The 19,515-nt window shown below is 34.7% G+C and overlaps 1 protein-coding gene across 1 annotated transcript in view; it reads left to right on the top strand.

The window, feature by feature from the left end:
* LOC128649980 (bifunctional heparan sulfate N-deacetylase/N-sulfotransferase 4) overlaps nt 1-19,515 on the top strand; it is a 904,342-nt gene that overhangs the window by 428,881 nt on the left and 455,946 nt on the right. Inside the window, exon 5 of the mRNA XM_053703589.1 lies at nt 76-204. Coding sequence (XP_053559564.1) covers nt 76-204 — 129 coding nt within the window. The remainder of the gene's footprint in view (nt 1-75; nt 205-19,515) is intronic.

The following is a 19,515-nucleotide window of genomic DNA, read 5'->3' as shown; positions in this document are numbered from 1 at the left end:
GGACAATATTTAGTTATATAATCATTTTATATTATACTGTTTATTTTTATATTGTCTTTCTTGTTTCTCCATTAGGTCTTGCCTCGCCAAACCTGTGGTTTATTTACACATACAATTTTTTACAAGGAATATCCTGGTGGACCAAGTGAACTAGATAAAAGTATTAGAGGTGGAGAACTCTTCTTAACAGTTCTTTTAAACCCTGTAAGTATTATTACATTTATAAATAATTATTATTAAATTAAAGATGTTTCCACAGTAAATTGATATCACTGTGAAATATGTCTCCTAAATCTATTGAATATATTGTGTACTAACAAAATAATACTGTTGCATCTATGAGCTTTCTTACAGTATATATAATACATCAGTTAAACCTAATGATCAGCTACATTTCTGTCCAAAAAATATTTATAGTCTAAGAAAATTGTAAGATATTTCAGCTATTTGAATTCATTTAATTGTTCATAAAATGAAGGTTAAAAAACATATTTGCCAATGTTTGTTATACTTCTTAGAAAGTGAAAAACATTTTATATTCCTATAAAAGAAAACATATTTTATCAGACCTCAAGATGTCCCACAATGGCCCAAATGTATTTATGTGTGTTTTCAATGTAATTTTGAAGAGCACAAAGTGCAAGACATATCATTTTAATCATTTATGAGATGAAATAGCATTCCATATAACCTTCCATCATTCAACTGGAGCTGTGTCCTATGAAATGTGATTAGCTTTTCAAACAGCAAGAATAAAAGAGAGATTGATGGTATAAAATGTTTTTGTTTAAAATATCAATGACTTTACATAAACCAGAAAGATTGCAGATGACTGCAATTAAACTGTATGTGATTATCAGAGAGTCTTAATTTGTTTCCCCAGAAACATCACCTGCTGCTTACATATAAGAAAACAAGTAGCTGACTATTTTAATAATTAATAGTAATTTGTAATGCCAAAAATATTCCAAAATGATTATTTACTTTGTAATTTTTTATAGATTAGAAAGGAGAGAGTAACATGATAAATGAGATGGTATAAGAAGAAGATGCAAATCTATAAGTTGCAGAGGGTATGCAATGGCAATATCTCAATACAAACAAGTAACGAATGACATTAGCTGATAACAATAAAGCATAGAACCACAGATATTTTAATGGTACATCATTTATATTGTCAATAGACTAAACACGTATATATGGGCATGGTAGTATTTCTTGAGTTTAGTATAAATACATTATATCATGTAGAATTCTACTGTTATGTTTTTTTTCACTTTTGAGTGTATCTTTGTTTAATTGTTCTATATGCAACAGACTGTTAGCCCCTCCACAATTGTCACTATCTACAACCAGCTACGTATAGTAACTTAACTGTTGAAGTGTTTGAGCACTAACCAGCACCTCACAAGCTTTCAAAACAAGGAACTAATTTTCTAAATCCTAGTTTAAAAACTGAGAATTCAGTAAGGCTGGCACGTAATAATTAGGTGTTATATGGCAATCTTAAACCAACCATATGTTCTAGATTAATTATTGTCAACTCTCTAAACTAAGGCTAAATGTTATAGCCATAGAGGTGGTTGACATGATTTGGCCCCACCACAAGTACTGTTATATTTTGAGGAACTATGGGAGCTTGTCTAGGTAAAATTAAATGTTTGGTCCTAGACCATTTTTATTTTGGTTGAAGGAAAAAGTAAATTTGCGTGTAATCTGTGGTGCAGTGATGTTTAAGATCATACACTTATTATGTCCCCCAATGGTTAATATGTGCACTGCCAAGAGAATTTGAAATTAAATGCAGTATTGAGGCACTTCACTTATCAAAAAGTTGGGCTTGGATGAATAAGGGCTTTACAGTCTACAAAATTAAAATATAGAAAGGTAAGTATGTTACTAAAATGATGTGGAGAGTGAGTATAGCAGCACTGAAAGGTGGCACAACACGGGTGGCAAATGGGTTTGCATGTTAGCAATTACCAAGAGGTGATGGGTTACATACTATTTACTATGCTTCTTTTTTTATTAAAATAGGTAAAGTTTAGTAACAAGACATTGATCTGTGTTGAAAAGTGTGGTGGCCAGAGGATTAATTATAGTTGGGATTTTTCACTAGTTGGTTTGATGCTTAAATTAAATTTAAAAGCTTAAAAAATGGGCAAATTTAATCACCATCACCTTCATCAGATTGTTAAACAACAATTCACAAAATTTGATTGGCATAAAGGGTAACATGTATTTTTGTGGTGGGATTCAACTGCTATGGTCTTAAAGGGACAGTATACACTCATTTTTATATAACTGCATGTAATAGACACTACTATAAAGAATAAGATGCACAGATACTGATATAAAAATCCAGTATAAAACTGTTTAAAAACTTACTTAGAAGCTCCCAGTTTAGCTCTGTTGCAAAGGTAGCTGGAAAGCCCACTGCAAGTGGCAAATAAGACACCCCCCCTCCCCCTTCTTTTGCATATGAAAAGACCCTTTACACAAACAGGAGCAAGCTGGAGTATGTAGCTGACGGTATTCTCATAAAATTTTGGGGCTTGGTTAGGAGTCTGAAAATCAGAGCAATGTTATTTAAAAATAAGCAAAACTATACATTTTTTTTTAAAAAAAACTTCATGGGCTATATAAAAAGATCATCTACAAAACATTTATGCAAATAAAAAATGAGTGTATAATGTCCCTTTAAACCAAGGTTAACAGCTTCATCTTGACAGCAACATGTTAAAAATAGTTTTTTTTGGGCCATGCTTATCCTACAACTTTGGAAACAGCTTGTACCAGCTTTCTGATATAAGAACTAAGATTATTATAATTAGTTTGCCTTACTTTGCTTTTCTTACTTTTTTCTCCTATTATCTTTTATGATTTTTTTCTCCTCTTATCTTTTATGATTACACAATCTCTTCATATCTAGTTACATTTTCATGATCAACATCTAATTTATTTATCCTCAGAATCACGTGTGTATGTGTATATATATATATATATATATATATATATATATATATATATATATATATATATATATATATATATATGTATATAAATCGAAGTTGTATTGTATGTGCACTCTCACCAACAAACTGCAACTTGCCAGGGTGCTGTAGCCAGGTATGTAGATATCAGAAGTTGAAAAAGCACTCACTGGACTGTAGACAACAGTGTAAATCAAAACGTTATTGTGACGTTTCGGGACCAGCAGCGTCCCTTCCTCATATGTATATATATATATATATATATATATATATATATATATATATATATATATATATATATATATATATAGTATCCCCATAGTTTAAATTCAAGACTGCTTTGAATTATAAATTTGTTTTTTCAAATGTTCATATCTTTGTAGTGGAATAACAAGTTTTGCTGAAATTTTGTAGTTAGATCCAGAATGGGGATCACTACCAAACTGGAATTTTGAAGTGATTAAGTTTAATAGTTTTTGAGAATTTTGAGATTTAACAAAAACAGAGGTATTCGTTGAAAATGCAATAGACTTAACAATAAAGATTCAGACAAGTTTATCTAAGAATCAACTGCATGGATTTGCCTGGAAGCTGGTATTTAATTAGATTGTGTTGTAAGGCTCTGCTGTTACACTGGGTGAACCTTTGATTACTGTTTTTTTATTAAGTTTACATTTATTACACTTATTTTTCACCAAAATCCAAGATCACTGTGTATGAACACAGATCAGTGTCAGACTTTTTGTATAGTGTTGTAAATTAATCAATCACTGTGTGTGCACAGCTCAGTGTGTCAGACTTATTATATAGTGTTGTATAGTAATCAATCACTGTGTATGTGCACAGATCAGCATGTCAGACTCATTGTATGGTGTTGTAAATTAATCAATCAGTGTTTAAGTCCCAACTTAAACTGCACCCGCCTTGGGTGCTTTGCATAACATCATCAATGACATTACATATTACATCACACATGACGTTGATGACTTCAACAATAGCATCACTAGTGACATCACCTATGACATCAGTGACATGATGTCATCCTACAGATCAGAGAAATTATGTTTTTTTGTAAATCATCAATGATATCTCTAGTGACATCACCTGACATCATGAAATATTGTTTATGACATCTCATATGATGTAATTAATGGTACCACCATATACAGCAATGTGTAGAAATGTAGAAATGGTTTAATTAGACAAAAAAGTGTGTAGTGAAATATTTAGTATGTTATTTATGACTAAACCATATGGTGAAATGATAGTTGACGTCTTCTATTGGTTCCCTGTCCTAAAGTCAATCACAGCATGATTGGTCAAGAGGGGAAAATATTCTCAGGGACTGTGGAGTTTTAAAATATAGGTGCAATTCAGGTATTCCTTTGGCTTGCTTACTACCCGCTTTTACTAAACCGTATGTACAGCATTTGGCTCTTAGCATTTTTACAGGTGTTAGCGTACCAGACGCTCTCTGGCTTCTAAGCTGTGTGGACTGGCCGTCTTACTGTTAGACCTACAGCGTAAGTAGAAGAGCTTTAACTGTAAAGTTTAAATGTACAGTCCTTTGCTTACTGTCATTTAGAGAGGAAGACTATTAGCCATTATTTACCTGGCAAACTTAGCAGCTTGTTGTCTCCTATAACCCATCTGTTATATGAATAACTGCTTGACTTTGCTGTATTGGTGAATTACCACTGAATGTTTGTCTACCGCTTTCTTTGAATCTACACGGAATTGGATCAGCATTTCTGGACACAGCCAATTTCTGACATACTACGGTTCAGCTGTAATACATTAGTACAGGACATTCCGAGTGGTAACTATTTAAGAAGGACTGTTCTAACTCTAGAACACACTTTAGACAAGGGAACTTTTTGTATTTATTTTTTTGTGATTGTGCAATATAATTGTTTTTCCACATATGGGTTTTCCATGTATATTTAATTTTGAACATAATAAATATATCTATGTGATAACTATAACTTATTTCTGTTAATTTTTAATACATGTGGTTGGCTGTATCTTAGGTAGAGCCATATTTTCAATTGATCTTGTTTTGAGGCAAGAGTGCTACTTATAAGTACTTTGTTTTTTTCTTTCTTGCATTTACCTATATTATTTATATTGACTTAATTGATAGTATTAAATATGTTAACTGTGACCTAAGAGGGTAATGATAGATTATTTATGATAGGTTTAAGTGTTCGATTTATCAAGTCCTTCGCCTTGCTATGACTGCAGGTTCTCACAAGAGAACCTGCAGTCAGTATTTATCAAGCAGCAGTCATCAGACCGCTGGTTCCTGACCTCTTCTCCACCTCTTAGGTGGAGAATTTCAATCCCTCCAGTCTTGTCTGACTGGGGAGATTGATAGCTCCTGCCCACGCATGATTGGCTGTGCGCGGGCAGGGGGCAGTGTTGCAGGCCAACGCAAAATAGCGCTCGTCTGCAATGCTGCATACCGCCAGCAGATTCCTGCCCACAAGAGGAGAGCTGGGGGGGGGGCAGGGGCGCATATGTACGCTTCTGTCCACCATGGCTTGATAAATTTAGCCCTTCAAGGGTTAGGAAGATGCTCTGTGTTAGAAAAAAGGATGCATCTGAGAAAACTAAGCAAGGGATGTTGTTCAAGAGTACAGAAGAGGATGTGTGTGCCTGAGAGATTAGGACAATAAAAGGTAAAAGATGAGAAGACTGGTGTGCATAAGAGAGAGAGATAAGAGGGTGAAAAAGACAGCATGATTAATAGAAAGGATGATAAGGACTCCATATGAGAGAATGAAGGAGGGGGGTTAAAATAGACTAATGTGAGAAGGGCAATACCAAATATTAGAGGTACATATTAAGGTATTTGAGAGTCATGAAGTGCTGGTGTGATGTAAACGTGGTGGATAAAAGAGGCATCACAGTAGGAAAGGTGGTGTGTAAGGGAAAGGAAATGAGATGGAGGAATGAGGAGATTCTAGTGTGTACAGATGAGGATACAATTTCTTTGTGTAGGATAATTTCAAAGATATTTTAACTACTGATACTATTTATGATATCATAGGTGATGTCACTAGTGATGTAATTGATGATTTAAAATATATAATTTCTCTGATCTGTAGGATGATGTCAAGGGTTAGGTCACTAATGATGCTACTGAAGATGTCATAGCTGATGTCACTAGTGATGTCATTAATGTCATCAACAATGTCATGTGTGATGTAATCAGTGATATCATTAATGATGTCATGCAAAGCACGGGGCAGTTTAAGTTGGAGGTTTTTCATCAGCCCTTGATATATGCTGAGGCAAACTGAATGGCATCATACATGGAAACAAATCCTGCTGCAAACTGTATGTGAAAATAACAGCCAGACACAAGAACAAAACATAAAACATTAAGGAATCCTATTCATACACATCTGAAAATGTGGTGTATATGATAAAGTGTACAGTGTGTGACCAAGGTTGCTATCTCAGAGAAACTGGCTTTAAGCTGCATCTCACCAGCACAGACAATTAATCAAAAACCATGAGGAAGACAAATACAGTGGGTATTGAAAAGAATCTCCCCCCTTGAAAATAATCACGTTTTGTTGTTTTGCAGCCTGAAATAAAAATGGAAACAGTTTTTGTTTATCCAGTTGTAATTACTCAGTGAAAGATATAACACCAACATGTCAGAAAAAACGGAATCACTGAGTTGGAAAAAAGATCACCCCTTGTGTCAGTATTTGGTTGAACCACCTTTTGCTTTAATTATAGTCTTTAGTATGTTGGGATATGTCTCTACTATTTTTGCACATTTAGACACTAAAATATTTGCCCACTCTTCTTTGCAGAACTGCTCCAGTTCTGTTAGATTTGATGGTGACTGTTTGTGGACTGCAAACTTTAAGTCATGACATAGATATGTAATGGGGTTTAAGTCTGGACTCTGACTAGGCCATGCAAGGACATTCACCTTTTCCTCCTTCAACCACTGTGTGGTCATTTTTGCTATGTGCTTTGGGTCATTGTCATGTTGGAAAGTAAACCTTCCTCCCATTGACAACTTCCCGGCAGAGGGCAACAGACTTTCCTCTATAATTTGACGGTATTTTGCCCCATCCATTATTCCTTCTATCCTGACAAGTGCTCCATTGCTTGATACAGAAAAATACACCCCCATAACAGGATATTACCACCTCTATGCTTTACTGTAGGTATGGTGTTATTTGGATGGTACGCTGTATTGGATTTCCTCCAGACATATTGTTTAGTGTTGAGGCAAAATAATTCCATTTTAGTCTCATCTGACCATAACACCTTCTTCCATGTGGACTCCAAATCTTCTAGGTGTGTTATGGCAAAGCTCAGTCATAACTGCATGTGGCCTGCCTTTAGTAGTGGCTTTTTTCTTGCAACCCTTCCATAAAAGGCACATTTATGAAGAATTTCTGATATTGTTGTCACATGCACACAATGACCACTCTTTGTCATAAATTCCTGCATTTGCTTCAGAGTTGCTGTGGGCAGCTTGGTAGCCTTTCTGACCAGTTTCCTCCTGGCTCTTTCATTCAATTTGGAGCAACATCCTGATCCAGAGAGGGTCTGTGTTGTACCAAATACCTTCCAATTCTTAATAATAGATTTCACTGTGCTTCTAGGCATTGATAAAGCCTTTGATATTTTTTGTATCCATCTCCTGATTTGTGCCTGTCCACAACTTTATACCGGAGATCTTTTCACAGTGCCTTGCCACCCATAGTTGATTGCTTCAGTTGCACTACCAGGAACTGAGATGCTCAAGGAAAGCTCTTTTCATGCTGAGCTAATCAATATGCCCACAACTGATCACAGTTGAAGGTCATATTACTTTGTATGTGCAATTGAGAAGGTGATTAGCTACACCTGATTGAGTTTACAAGTAATTTCAGGAGGGGGTGATCCTTTTTCCAACTCAGTGATTCTGTTTTTGAATTGTCTTTATTTTTGCCTGATATGTTGGTGTTATATCTTTCACTTGGGTGTTATAAGTTGAACTGAGTAATTACAATTGGATAAACAAATCTGTGTCTGTCTTGATTTCAGGCTGCAAAGCAACAGCATGTGATTATTTTCAAGGGGGGTAATTCTTTTCAATACCCACTGTACTGTACCACAGTCAGTCATAATTTCACCCAGACCAATCACTCATTCCAAAATCTCAAGATTAAAATACTTAAAGGGAGTTTTGAGCATTCTCACTAACAGAAAAGCATTTGAGATGAAAATGATAACATATTACACCACCATAAATGAGAGACACTCTACCGAAACATTATATGAACATACATCTTAATGTCTAATGTATGTCTAACTATTTTTTTTTAATAACTACTACTACTATACTTTTATTTGCGCTATTGTATATGTACACATACTATGCAGCTGTGTATGACTTTTATACTTATTTAATATGTTTATTGTTTCTCCTATGTTTAATTGTTCTGGGCTTTAGCTTTCTCTCATACACTCTTTTCACTCTCAGGCTGATTCTGCTATTTATGACACCCCACTCAACCCCCTCTCCTTCTCTAACAATATCTTGTTTTCAGTGTCAAACTCTGTCATATTGATTAGTGCTTTAGACCTGAGGAGTCTTTTAAATATAATGTTAGTCCAATAAAAAGGTATCATTGCATACTGCAATACTCTGGTTATTTTGACATCTTGTCTACTGAACTAAGATGGCTAAACTAATGTATCTATCTATCTATCTATCTATCTATCTATCTATCAATCTATCTATTTATCTATCATCTATCTTTTTATCTATATCAAGATTTGGAACACTATGAAATTTTACTATTAACTAATCAAATAAACTTACAGGTCACTCTCAACATGGTTATCTTTTAACGTCACACATAACTAATGAACCATTTTGTGTATCATTTTTAACCAAACCTCTACTAGCATTTCAAGTCTTCTATGTATTAGAGCTAGTTTGTTTTTGTCTGAATTAAAGGATAAGCTATACAACCCTATTTATAATTTACAATAGCTGTTAAAAGAAACTTTGTTTTCCAAATTCCCTTTTAAACTTCAAAGTACTATAGAATTCCATATTCCCTATATAGTAATTATATTTTCCAATAAAGCTCATTATTCCCTATGGAATAATTTTGATTATGTACTAAATTCCATATTCCCTTAAGAAGCAATTTCAATTTTGAATAGAGCTGCATATTTTCTATGGAGTAATTTGAATTTCTCAAAGAGCAAAAGCAATTTTAGACCCATTTCCTTTTTCCCTGTGGAGTAAATTCCATTTTGACCTCATTATGTTGTACAATATAGTAATATTGAGAGAAATAATTTTTCACACATTACAAGTTATATTTATATATTTGTTTATATATATATATATATATATATATATATATATATATATATATATATATATATATATATATATATATATATATATATATATATATATATATATATATATATATATTAATTAATTCACATAATAGCGCACAATCATATGAACCTATTATGCTATTTGTAAGTATAAAACCTACATTTACCAGGAATGACAAAGCTAGTGTAATGTAAAAGGCAAAAAAAAATGTAAAAAAATATATTTTTTACCAAAATCATTACAACTCAGATAGATGTAAGCGCCATACAAATACTGTATATCACATATTTACAGCGTTGAAGATGTTTCTCCAATAAACTTACGATAAAGAGTTATTTTAAATACTACATTATTTTAAGAGAAAATGTATTGGTTTAATGTCTTAACTGCTCTACCTGCCAAAGTTGCTTTCAGATAACAAATAACTCATAGAAATATTTCCATACCCCTCTCTTCTAAAATATGTTAACATAAATTCTATGCAATTCAAGCATGGGCATCCGGAGGGGATAAGTGAGGGAAAATGCCCCCCACTTGGTATACCTACAGCAAAGTGAACAGAGCAATTATCTTACCCTCCAGCAGCAGGGACTGTTTCTCTCAAGTCCTCCTGGCTCGGCCCTCTGCTGCTGCAGTTCTATTAGATCCACAGATTTCTTGCAATGTTCATCAGGCAGACTATATGCAGAGTGAACTGCTGAAGGGATTTGGAGCTGTCCTGGTTTTCAAAGCCATTAAATTGACTCTCTCTTTCTCTCTCTGTACAACTCTCTCTCCACGCATGACTTTCTCTCTCTCCCCGTACAACTCTCTGTCTCTCTCTCTCTCTCTCCACGTACAACTCTCTCTCTCTCCACGTACAACTCTCTGTCTCTCTCTCTCTCTCCACGTACAACTCTCTCTCTCTCCACTTACAACTCTCTCTCTCCACGTACAACTCTTTCTCTACGTACAACTCTCTACGTACAACTCTCTCTCTCCACGTACAACTCTCTCTCTCCACGTACAATTCTCTCTCTCCACACGTACAACTCTCTCTCTTTCAAAATTGGGTAGACAGTGCAACTTTGTGTTTGAATATAGGAAAAAATCTTTAAATCTTATTAGTCAGCTGCAAGCTGTGGATGCCAATGAACACATTCCAAAAAGTCAGTGTTCACAAAATAAAAAAAGAAAGAAACAAAGGCATAATTACATTTTGCATGCTGCCACGTTCTTGCAAATGAATCTTATATTTAGAACTTGGAAATGTATAATTTTTCTCTTGGCTCTCCTTTCACTTTCATATTCCAATGAATAAAAACTGAGCATATGTAAAGTTGAGAGCAAATATTGGACTGTATTATCTCATAACGTCCAGTACCTTTTTAAGTAAAAAGACACCATTTCAGAAATTTGACTAAAATGTTCACAGAAACAATATTTTCCTTATGCAAATTACTAGAATATTAAACAATAAATATTTAAACATGTCTTCCTAACAACAAAATTGAGCCATCTTCTGCAAACCTTTCCTTGCAATTTTTCTGTTTTTGTTCCTCTCTTTTCACCCTTCTTACCAACAAAGATAGCTTTGATATAGATAAAAGTGTATATTATATTATATTTTTTTATTTTTTTAAATAATAGTGTCAGGTGTCTGAGTGGTTGTCATATATGGGAGAAACATGTGTGTGTGTGTATTATTATTATTGAAAAATTGGCATAGTGGTGTCGGATATAAGGGGCTCCAAATATTTCCTTATAAGTATTAACAAATAAAAATGTTTGTGCTCACACAAACAAGAGGTGAAAAATGGAGCATAAGACAATCAAACATTTTTTAATGTGCATTTTGGGAATGATATTTTCAAGGATTTGTTTTTGTTAGTGAATTTCCCATTTCTAGTATTTATGTTTTCATATTTACCATTTAAAGTAAATTCTTTGTTTTATGTTGAAAAGTTTTCTTTATCTTTTTAACCAAGAAATGTAATATTAAAAAATCTCTTTCATAATTCCAATAGAGCATGCAATTTTAAGCAACTTTTTAATTTACTCCTATTATCAATTTTTCTTCATCTCTTTTTAAAAGCAGGAATGTAAAGCTTAGGAGCCAGCCAATTTTTAGTTCAGAACCTGGGTTACGCTTATTGGTTGGCTGAATGTAGTCACCAATAAGCAAGCGCTAGCTAGGGTGCTGAACCTAAAATGTGACAGCTCCTAAGCTTACATTCCTGCTTTTTAAATAAAGTTTGCAAGAGAACAAAGACAAATTGATAATAGGAGTAAATTAGAAAGTTGCTTCAAATTGCATACTCTATTTGAATCATTTAAGAAAAAAATAGGGTTTAGTATTTGTCTCAGTTTTTCTTTAAATAAAAGTTATCAAACTTTTAATGTCAACATGTGCATTCATTAAGCCCAGAAAATTATTTATTTCTTTAGGGCTAGATTAGGAGTGGAGCGCAGTTAAGCGCTCCCGCTTGAGCGTAAACTATTCCAAACGGAGGCTTTTTTATATATATATATTTTACATTAACATTATCATATCTATATAGAAATAAAAATAAATATTTAATAATTAAAAGACATTTTTTTTATGTGAAGAGCAAAGGAATGTAAAATATGCGTTTTGTGATATAAATCTAATGTGGTCAGGTTAGTGCACATGAAAAGTTAATAATCTAGAGGTGGGTTATTGAAATATTACATATAAAATATTAACACATATTAATAAAAGTTATTAAACATAATGTAAAATATTCTAAAAAAACATAGAATATGTATATATATATATTCTGTAGATATATTTAACTCCCTTGTTATTTCCTGACTTGACTACTGCAATAACCTACTTACTGGCCTTCCTCTTTCCTGCCTCTCCCCCTTCAATCCATCCTAAATGCCTCTGCCAGGCTAATCCACCTTTCCAGTCGCTCTGTATCTGCTGCACCTCTCTGCGAGTCCCTTCATTGGCTCCCAATTCACAGCAGAATTAAATTCAAAATTCTCATCCTTACATACAAAGCTCTCACCAATGCCGCTCCCCACTACCTATTCTCTAATCAACGAGTTTACTCCAGCCCGCCCAGTAAGATTCAATAATTACCTGCTCCTTGCATCTTCGACTATCACCTCTCCCCATGCTGCAACTTTTGTTGTGCAGCACCTACCCTCTGGAACACTCTCCCTCGTTCTGTCAGGCTTTCCCCTAGTCGTTCTTCTTTTAGATGCTCACTGAAGACTTTTTTGTTCAGAGAAGCTTACCACCCAACTCAGTAATAAATTAGTTTCACTTACTTAACATTTCCCTCTCTGCATTAACATCTTTCTCAATCTTGCAGTCCTCACCTCCTGTTTCTCAACCTACTACCCTTCTAGATTGTAAGTTCCCATAGGAATAGGGCCCTTAATTCCCCCTGTATGTGTTGCAAAATGTTGTCTTGTCTCTTACAAGTTTTATATCATTGTTTTAATTAAATGAATTGTTCTCATGGACAGCGCTGCAGAATATGTTGGCGCTTTATAAATAAAGTATAATAATAATATATATATATTATTTATTATTTTCTCCCAATCAAAAAGGAAGCAAAAAAGACAGCTCCTATCCAGCAACAGGATACCTTCAAATCCCACCATAACAAAATACATAATAGTTCATAAAAATGCATTATACCTATCAAAAATAGGTAAATAGACAACATAAAATAAGGGAACTAGCAAAGGACAGAATACAAAATTCCAAACTGGCTATTGGGTGATCTACTGTTTGTGCACAAACCGTAAATATGGGATCCCAAATTTCATATAGGGTATTATTTAGATGACATGAATAAGGGCAGATAGCCCAAAACTTTGTTTTTCTGTTCCCTCTATGCTGGAATAAAGCTGAGTATTTGTATCTCAAGTTCACTGTGCTGCTGGTATTATATTATTACTTTGTATTATTTAAATGTCATGCGCCTCAAAACTCTCTCTCAAATAGTCAGCCAGTATGCCATTCAGTAATCTTATTGTCACTGTATTGTATACCTCCGGCTCACTATAGATCAATATACAAGTACCTTCAAGTTTGCATCACAGAACAACCGTATGCTACCACATCAGGCTGAGCTCCCAGAACTTTGTTTTTCAATACCTGTATTGCCGGGTTAGTTCACCTAAGCATATAAGGCTCATACAAGATCCAGCTTATTACCGGTTACCTCTCATTTTCACAATGCCATTTTCTAATGATCCACACTCAGCAGGGGAAGCATGTATCAGGAAATACCCATACACTTGTGAGTTTTATGGGCGCTCCAGCTTCACGACTTTGATGATTCAACTCTTCAACTTTACTTCAGTGCAACAAGCATCACTCCAGTATAAAAGGCAAATAAGTGTCACTACTCCCCTTATGTTGGATCCTGTCCGAGGCATACCCACTCTCCAATGCTATAGACAGAAAAGGTGTTCAGCTGATTACACCCTCCTTGTGCAAAAAACAAGGAACGCACATTTCCCCCAAGTTTATCTGGGCTTCATCTGGCTCCATTTCATTGGTACACGTCAATAGTGTCATATTTATTTACAATAGTCCAACCTTGTTTTCATGCCTGGGTAAAATATATAGTGTCCATACATTATGTTACCAACATCAAATATATCATTACACAATATTTATGAGCTTCATTAAGTCACAAACAGGGATAGGCAAGGTGTCCGTACACGGACACTGGTGTCCGTGACTGGCCCTTGCAGTGTCCGCCGCCCCATTTTGCTGTGGGGAGGGAGGAGTAAGACAGATGAATACTGGTCCTGACTCCTCCTTAACACATGCGGCGCCACGTTTTGCAGGGTTGGGGCCATTCACACATGATGCTGCTTAGCACTAGAAAATGACTCTGAGTGAGACAGAGAGAGAGGGAAGATTCAAGAAGCAAGCTGCCACTGTGTCCCTGGAGCTTTATATGCAAAGGTAAAGCACTTTAACCAGCACCTGAGGTTTATTATAAGTAGTATTTAAATAGAAAGAAAAGATATAGTAAGGTTGTGAATAATAACCTTAGTATATCTTTTCTTTCTGATTAAATAATAGGAAAGGGAAAATATTTAGTGTGAATAAAATTAGTGGCTTGTCAAGAGACTGCTAGCAATATTGGGTGATAAGTTATGGAATAAATAAAGCCTGACCTTCACTAAAGGTCTTTACTTTAGAAAATGTCCGCCACAGCCTTGGCTCGTGCCTATCCCTGGTCACAAACTATTGTTCATCTATAAATCTATTATATTATATCTATTCACAAAAAGTGTGGCAGATGGGGAAACATTAATACTGTAACCAACATATTCTCTCCATTTCTTCGTTCTATTTCACAAAATGAATCAAAGAAAACTAGTTTTTCACTGCTTTTTATCAACACAAAGCATCCCTAATTATAAAGGTAAGGGGCATAGTTTATTTTTTCATTCATACCATTAGGTTCTAACATTTTAAAATTATAGATCCATTTCTATTTGCAGCAATCTCTGATCAATATTTCTCTCTCTCTCTTGCATATTTAATATTTCCAAACCTCTAAATTCCAAAGATTTTTTTATTGCTGCTATAATATTCTGCAAAATGTCTAGCTACGCTACTCACCTTAACACATTTATTTTGAATATCTTGTTTATGCTCTTTAATACGTTCCTTCAGTTCTCTGTAAGTTTTCCCAATATAATACATTTGACATTTGCAAAAGATCATATATACAACTCCTTCACGCTTGCATGTCCTTTTATTTTATGAGATACTCCATATTTATCTCTAAAGCCATCTCCTATTTTTATGTTGTTACAAACTGAACAATGGTTACATCTAATACTGCCTTGCTTATTTCAAAACTTAGTTAACCAGGTTTCACAAGGTCTGTTTGCCAAATAGCTGTTCTCTTATTTATCTTCTGGACTTGGTTATATTAAATATTTACAATATATATATATATATTTGTACCAAAAATAAAAAAGAAAGTGATATCCACAGTATTGATGGATATCAAAGAATGACAAGGCTGTGCTCAAAAGATCCTTAATCAAAAAATTATTTATTTATACCTCTTCACAGGCCCTACAAACCCCACAATAACCCTTAAAGTGAAAAACTCAAACATTTGAGCCAGAATAAACAATCCTAAATTATTACAAATTATTCTCATTGTATATTCTGGTTTCTAGTTCAAAGTTACCGGTTAGATGAGCAACAGTTGTGATGCGTTTCACCCCTCTCTAAACCCCTCTCTAAACTGGGCTGGCTTACAGGGCTTTTTCAGACAAAGCCCTGTAAGCCAGCCTAGTTTCGGGAGGCGTGAAACGCCGGAATATCCTGACTGTCTCTCCACCTGCTCTGGACTGACCCTGGGAGACCGTGGCTGAGCACATCTTAGGCGTGTCTTTTAGCAAGGCTCTAGGATGGAACGCCAGAAACTTGTTTGCAGTGATACCAGCCAGCTGTAATGATAAAGGTCGAGCGGTGAGATTTGGGGACTAAGTTGCTAACTCAGGATATATGCTCTACTTAACAGTGGTTTGCCACTTTAATGTGATTTGATACCTGGAGCGTATTTATACAATGAGTTCCCCTAGGACTGAAGTGGCAAGAATTATTTCTCTTCTTTGATTGAGGCACGAAAAATTTAAAACACAAGTTTGTTACCTTCAGTATAATGCCAGCTGCAATTTGGCTACAAAAAGAAACAGTTGCTGTATGTTTCTAATTGAGCTTTATTGAGCGTGTTTTGTACATTTATGTGCTCTAGTCATGGCTCCTCTGTATTTTTTGCCTTATTTGGTACTATTAGCTTATGACTGCTTGCACCTGTTTTAATCCTGCTGATAGAGTGCACCCATCTTTTGTATAGTGTGTATATATATATATATATATATATATATATGCATATATGTATTTAGATATGTATATGTGTGTGCATATATACTGTATGTTAAAGTTCTTTGCCTTTTTTCAAACACCTGAGACCTCATATCTTTGAGTCCTTATAACTTTATATTTTTTTTGTCAGACAGTGCTAATATGAGTGTAACTGTACTGTTATCTGTATTCTTTATGTGTTTTGTGCAACTTTTTTGCCTTGTCTTACAGTTAACCAGAGCTCTGAAGTCGCACTAACCCATCGCATGTTAAATTCCATTGCGCTCAAGCAAATGCATTTACTTTCAATTTGTTGTACCAGTGCTATTTTTGTTGTGTACAAACAGACAAGAAATACCCCATATCAATTGCTTCCTACAGTTATTGCACCACTCGTAATCTAGCCCTTAATATTTTTGGAAATTATAGTCTGACAGATAGATACATTTCTGTGGACATATCCAAAAAAAAATGAAGAAATCTAGTAGCTATTTTTTGACACATTTATGAGTCCATCTGTCTTTTTGATCATCTCATGTACAGGTAGTTTATAGCTGGCAGTGACTCCAACCTTTGTGGTTAACGTAATATCTTTTGATTATTGCACAGTTTTATTCCTCATGTCACTGTTTTGCTTCATTTGCTGGTGCTTTATAAATATTTAAATAAATAAATAAATAACATAAAATATAAATATATGAAAGGATTAAAAGCATATGTTGCCTCATTAGTTTTAACTGTTAGAATAATTTATAGCTGGAATCTCAACTGTTAAACATGTATACGCAATTATGTGAATATTACCAACAATTTAACTATCTGACCCCTGATCAATCAGGTTTTCGTACAAATCCCTCCACTACAACTGCCCTCCTAAAAGTTTGCAACAACATCCAAACTAGAATGGAACAAGGAGACCTAACTGGAGCTATTTTACTTGATTTTGAAAAGGCCTTTGACACAGTAGACATACAACTACTCAAACTAAAAAACTCAGGTATTGGTGATCGTCCGCTAACCTGGTTTCGATATCGGATCGATCACAATGTCTCCATTTCTGACAGCGACTCACTCCCTCTCCCAGTCATGTGTGGTGTTCCCCAAGGTTCCATTCTCGGCCCCCTGCTATTCACATTATTTATAAATTATCTGCCTAATGTCTGCAAATCCTCAACTGTACACATGTATGCAGATGACACGGTAATCTATGCAAACAATTCCGATCTACCGCAGCTTGAAGCAGTGCTCCAAGACCAGTTCACAGAGGTAGAAAAGTGGATCTCAAAAAACAAACTCTTCCTAAACACTGACAAAACTGTCACAATCTTTGGAATGGGACCTAAACTACACAAACTACAAAATTCCCATCTATGCATCAAAACAAAACCAAATTGCACAATGACCGCAGTCCACTCTTTTAAATACTTGGGTATATTGTTAGACCCCAATCTATCTTTTGGCCTCCATATAGAAAAACTGGCATCTAAACTTTATCCAAAAATAGGTGCCCTGTACAGAAACAAATCCTGCCTCAGCCCTACTGTAAAGCAAATGCTGATTCCAATCGTGGATTATGGGGATAGTATATGCACCTGCACCGCAAAACTCACCTTAATAAACTTAATACATTGTATAACTCATTCTGCCACTTTTTGCTACAATGTAACTACAGGACCCACCATTGTGACATGCTAAAAGAACTAAACTGGCTGTCGCTGGAATCCAGACGCACCCCCATCTTTCCTGCCTTGTGTTTAAAAGCTTTTCTGGGAAGCTCCCTCCCTACCTGAGCAGTATGCTCTCAGCGGTTATTCCCACCTCCTATAACCTCCAATCCAGTACCAGCACATTATTTAGTTTGCCTCAATACAAAAAGAAAGCAGCTTGATGCTCCTTTTCCTACAGAGCACCACAATTATGGAACGACCTCCCGCACACTTTCAAACCTTCCCCAAGCCTAAGATCCTTTAAGAGATCCCTCTCTATATATCTCAAAACAGAATGCACCTGTCATGGTTGATTATATATTTCCTACCTGTTATATGTTAAATTTTTGCATCTATTGTGTATTATTATTGTTTTTGTATTTTATTGTACTCATTGTATCAATGCAATGTTTTGTGTACCCAGGACATACTTGAAAACGAGAGAAATCTCAATGTATCTTTCCTGGTAAAATATTTTATAAATAAATGTAAAGCTATAAAATATTTTTAGAAAATAATTAAAAGAATTTATTGAAGGACATAAATTTTATACACAAGTACAGCTTCCTTTATGATGCATTTCCTTAGTTGATACTGACATCTTTTGCACAAATAAAGATTGTGCTGATTTCTGACCAGATAAGGCACTATGAGACACTGTGTGATTGCGGCTTACCACATCCTGAAGCCGGTGCAGCTCTCTCAGTGGTGCCGCTCTGAACACCAGAGGGGCCTGAAAGCACAAAATACCTTTTTGTCTACTGACAGATTTGCCTCCACCACTGGATTATATTTCTCTCCAGTGTTACACCACAACAAGGGTGATGAATTCTTGAACTTTGCTACCCTGAATTGAATTGTTGTACACTCTTCTGGGTGGCAGTGAATCCCCTCTGAATATGTGTGTGTGTATATATATATATATATATATATATATATATATATATACAGTATATATATATATATATATATATATATATATATATATATATATATATATATATATATATATATAGTATATATATATATATATATATATATATATACTTCCTATTTCTGAGAGGATTAATGCAACAGTGGCCTGCCACATATCTACACTATCCAACTGTCCATTAGAATACACAGATTGTTAACCTACTTAGGCCTAGATTATGAGTGGAGCACAATATTGTGCTTTTGCGGTTGCAATATTTGCTCTCCACTCAGTAATACCAGCGGACGTAATTGTGCACTGGTATTACAAGTTAGGTGCCCTAACTCAGTGCAGGGGCTAATTTGCACAGCATTGGGCAGCAAAACAAAATATATATGTATATAAATATTCATAGAAAAAATCAAACTCTCAGAATTTAAGCACAGCAAAGTTTATACATATATATTTATGTGTTTAAATGTGTATATACATAGATTAACACATAAATATATATGTATATAAGCATTTACATTATTATTATTTTTATTATTTATTTATAAAGCGCCAACAGATTCCGCAGCGCTGCCCATTGGGTACAAGGATAACAGTACAATGGACAAACGATACGATAAGACAAAATTTTACAGACAAAT

The sequence above is a fragment of the Bombina bombina genome, chromosome 2 (assembly GCF_027579735.1).
Source record: "Bombina bombina isolate aBomBom1 chromosome 2, aBomBom1.pri, whole genome shotgun sequence".
In the NCBI taxonomy this organism is placed as follows: Eukaryota; Metazoa; Chordata; class Amphibia; order Anura; family Bombinatoridae; genus Bombina; species Bombina bombina.
Note: the sequence above shows the minus strand (reverse complement) of the source record. Positions and strands in the feature narration are given on the sequence as shown.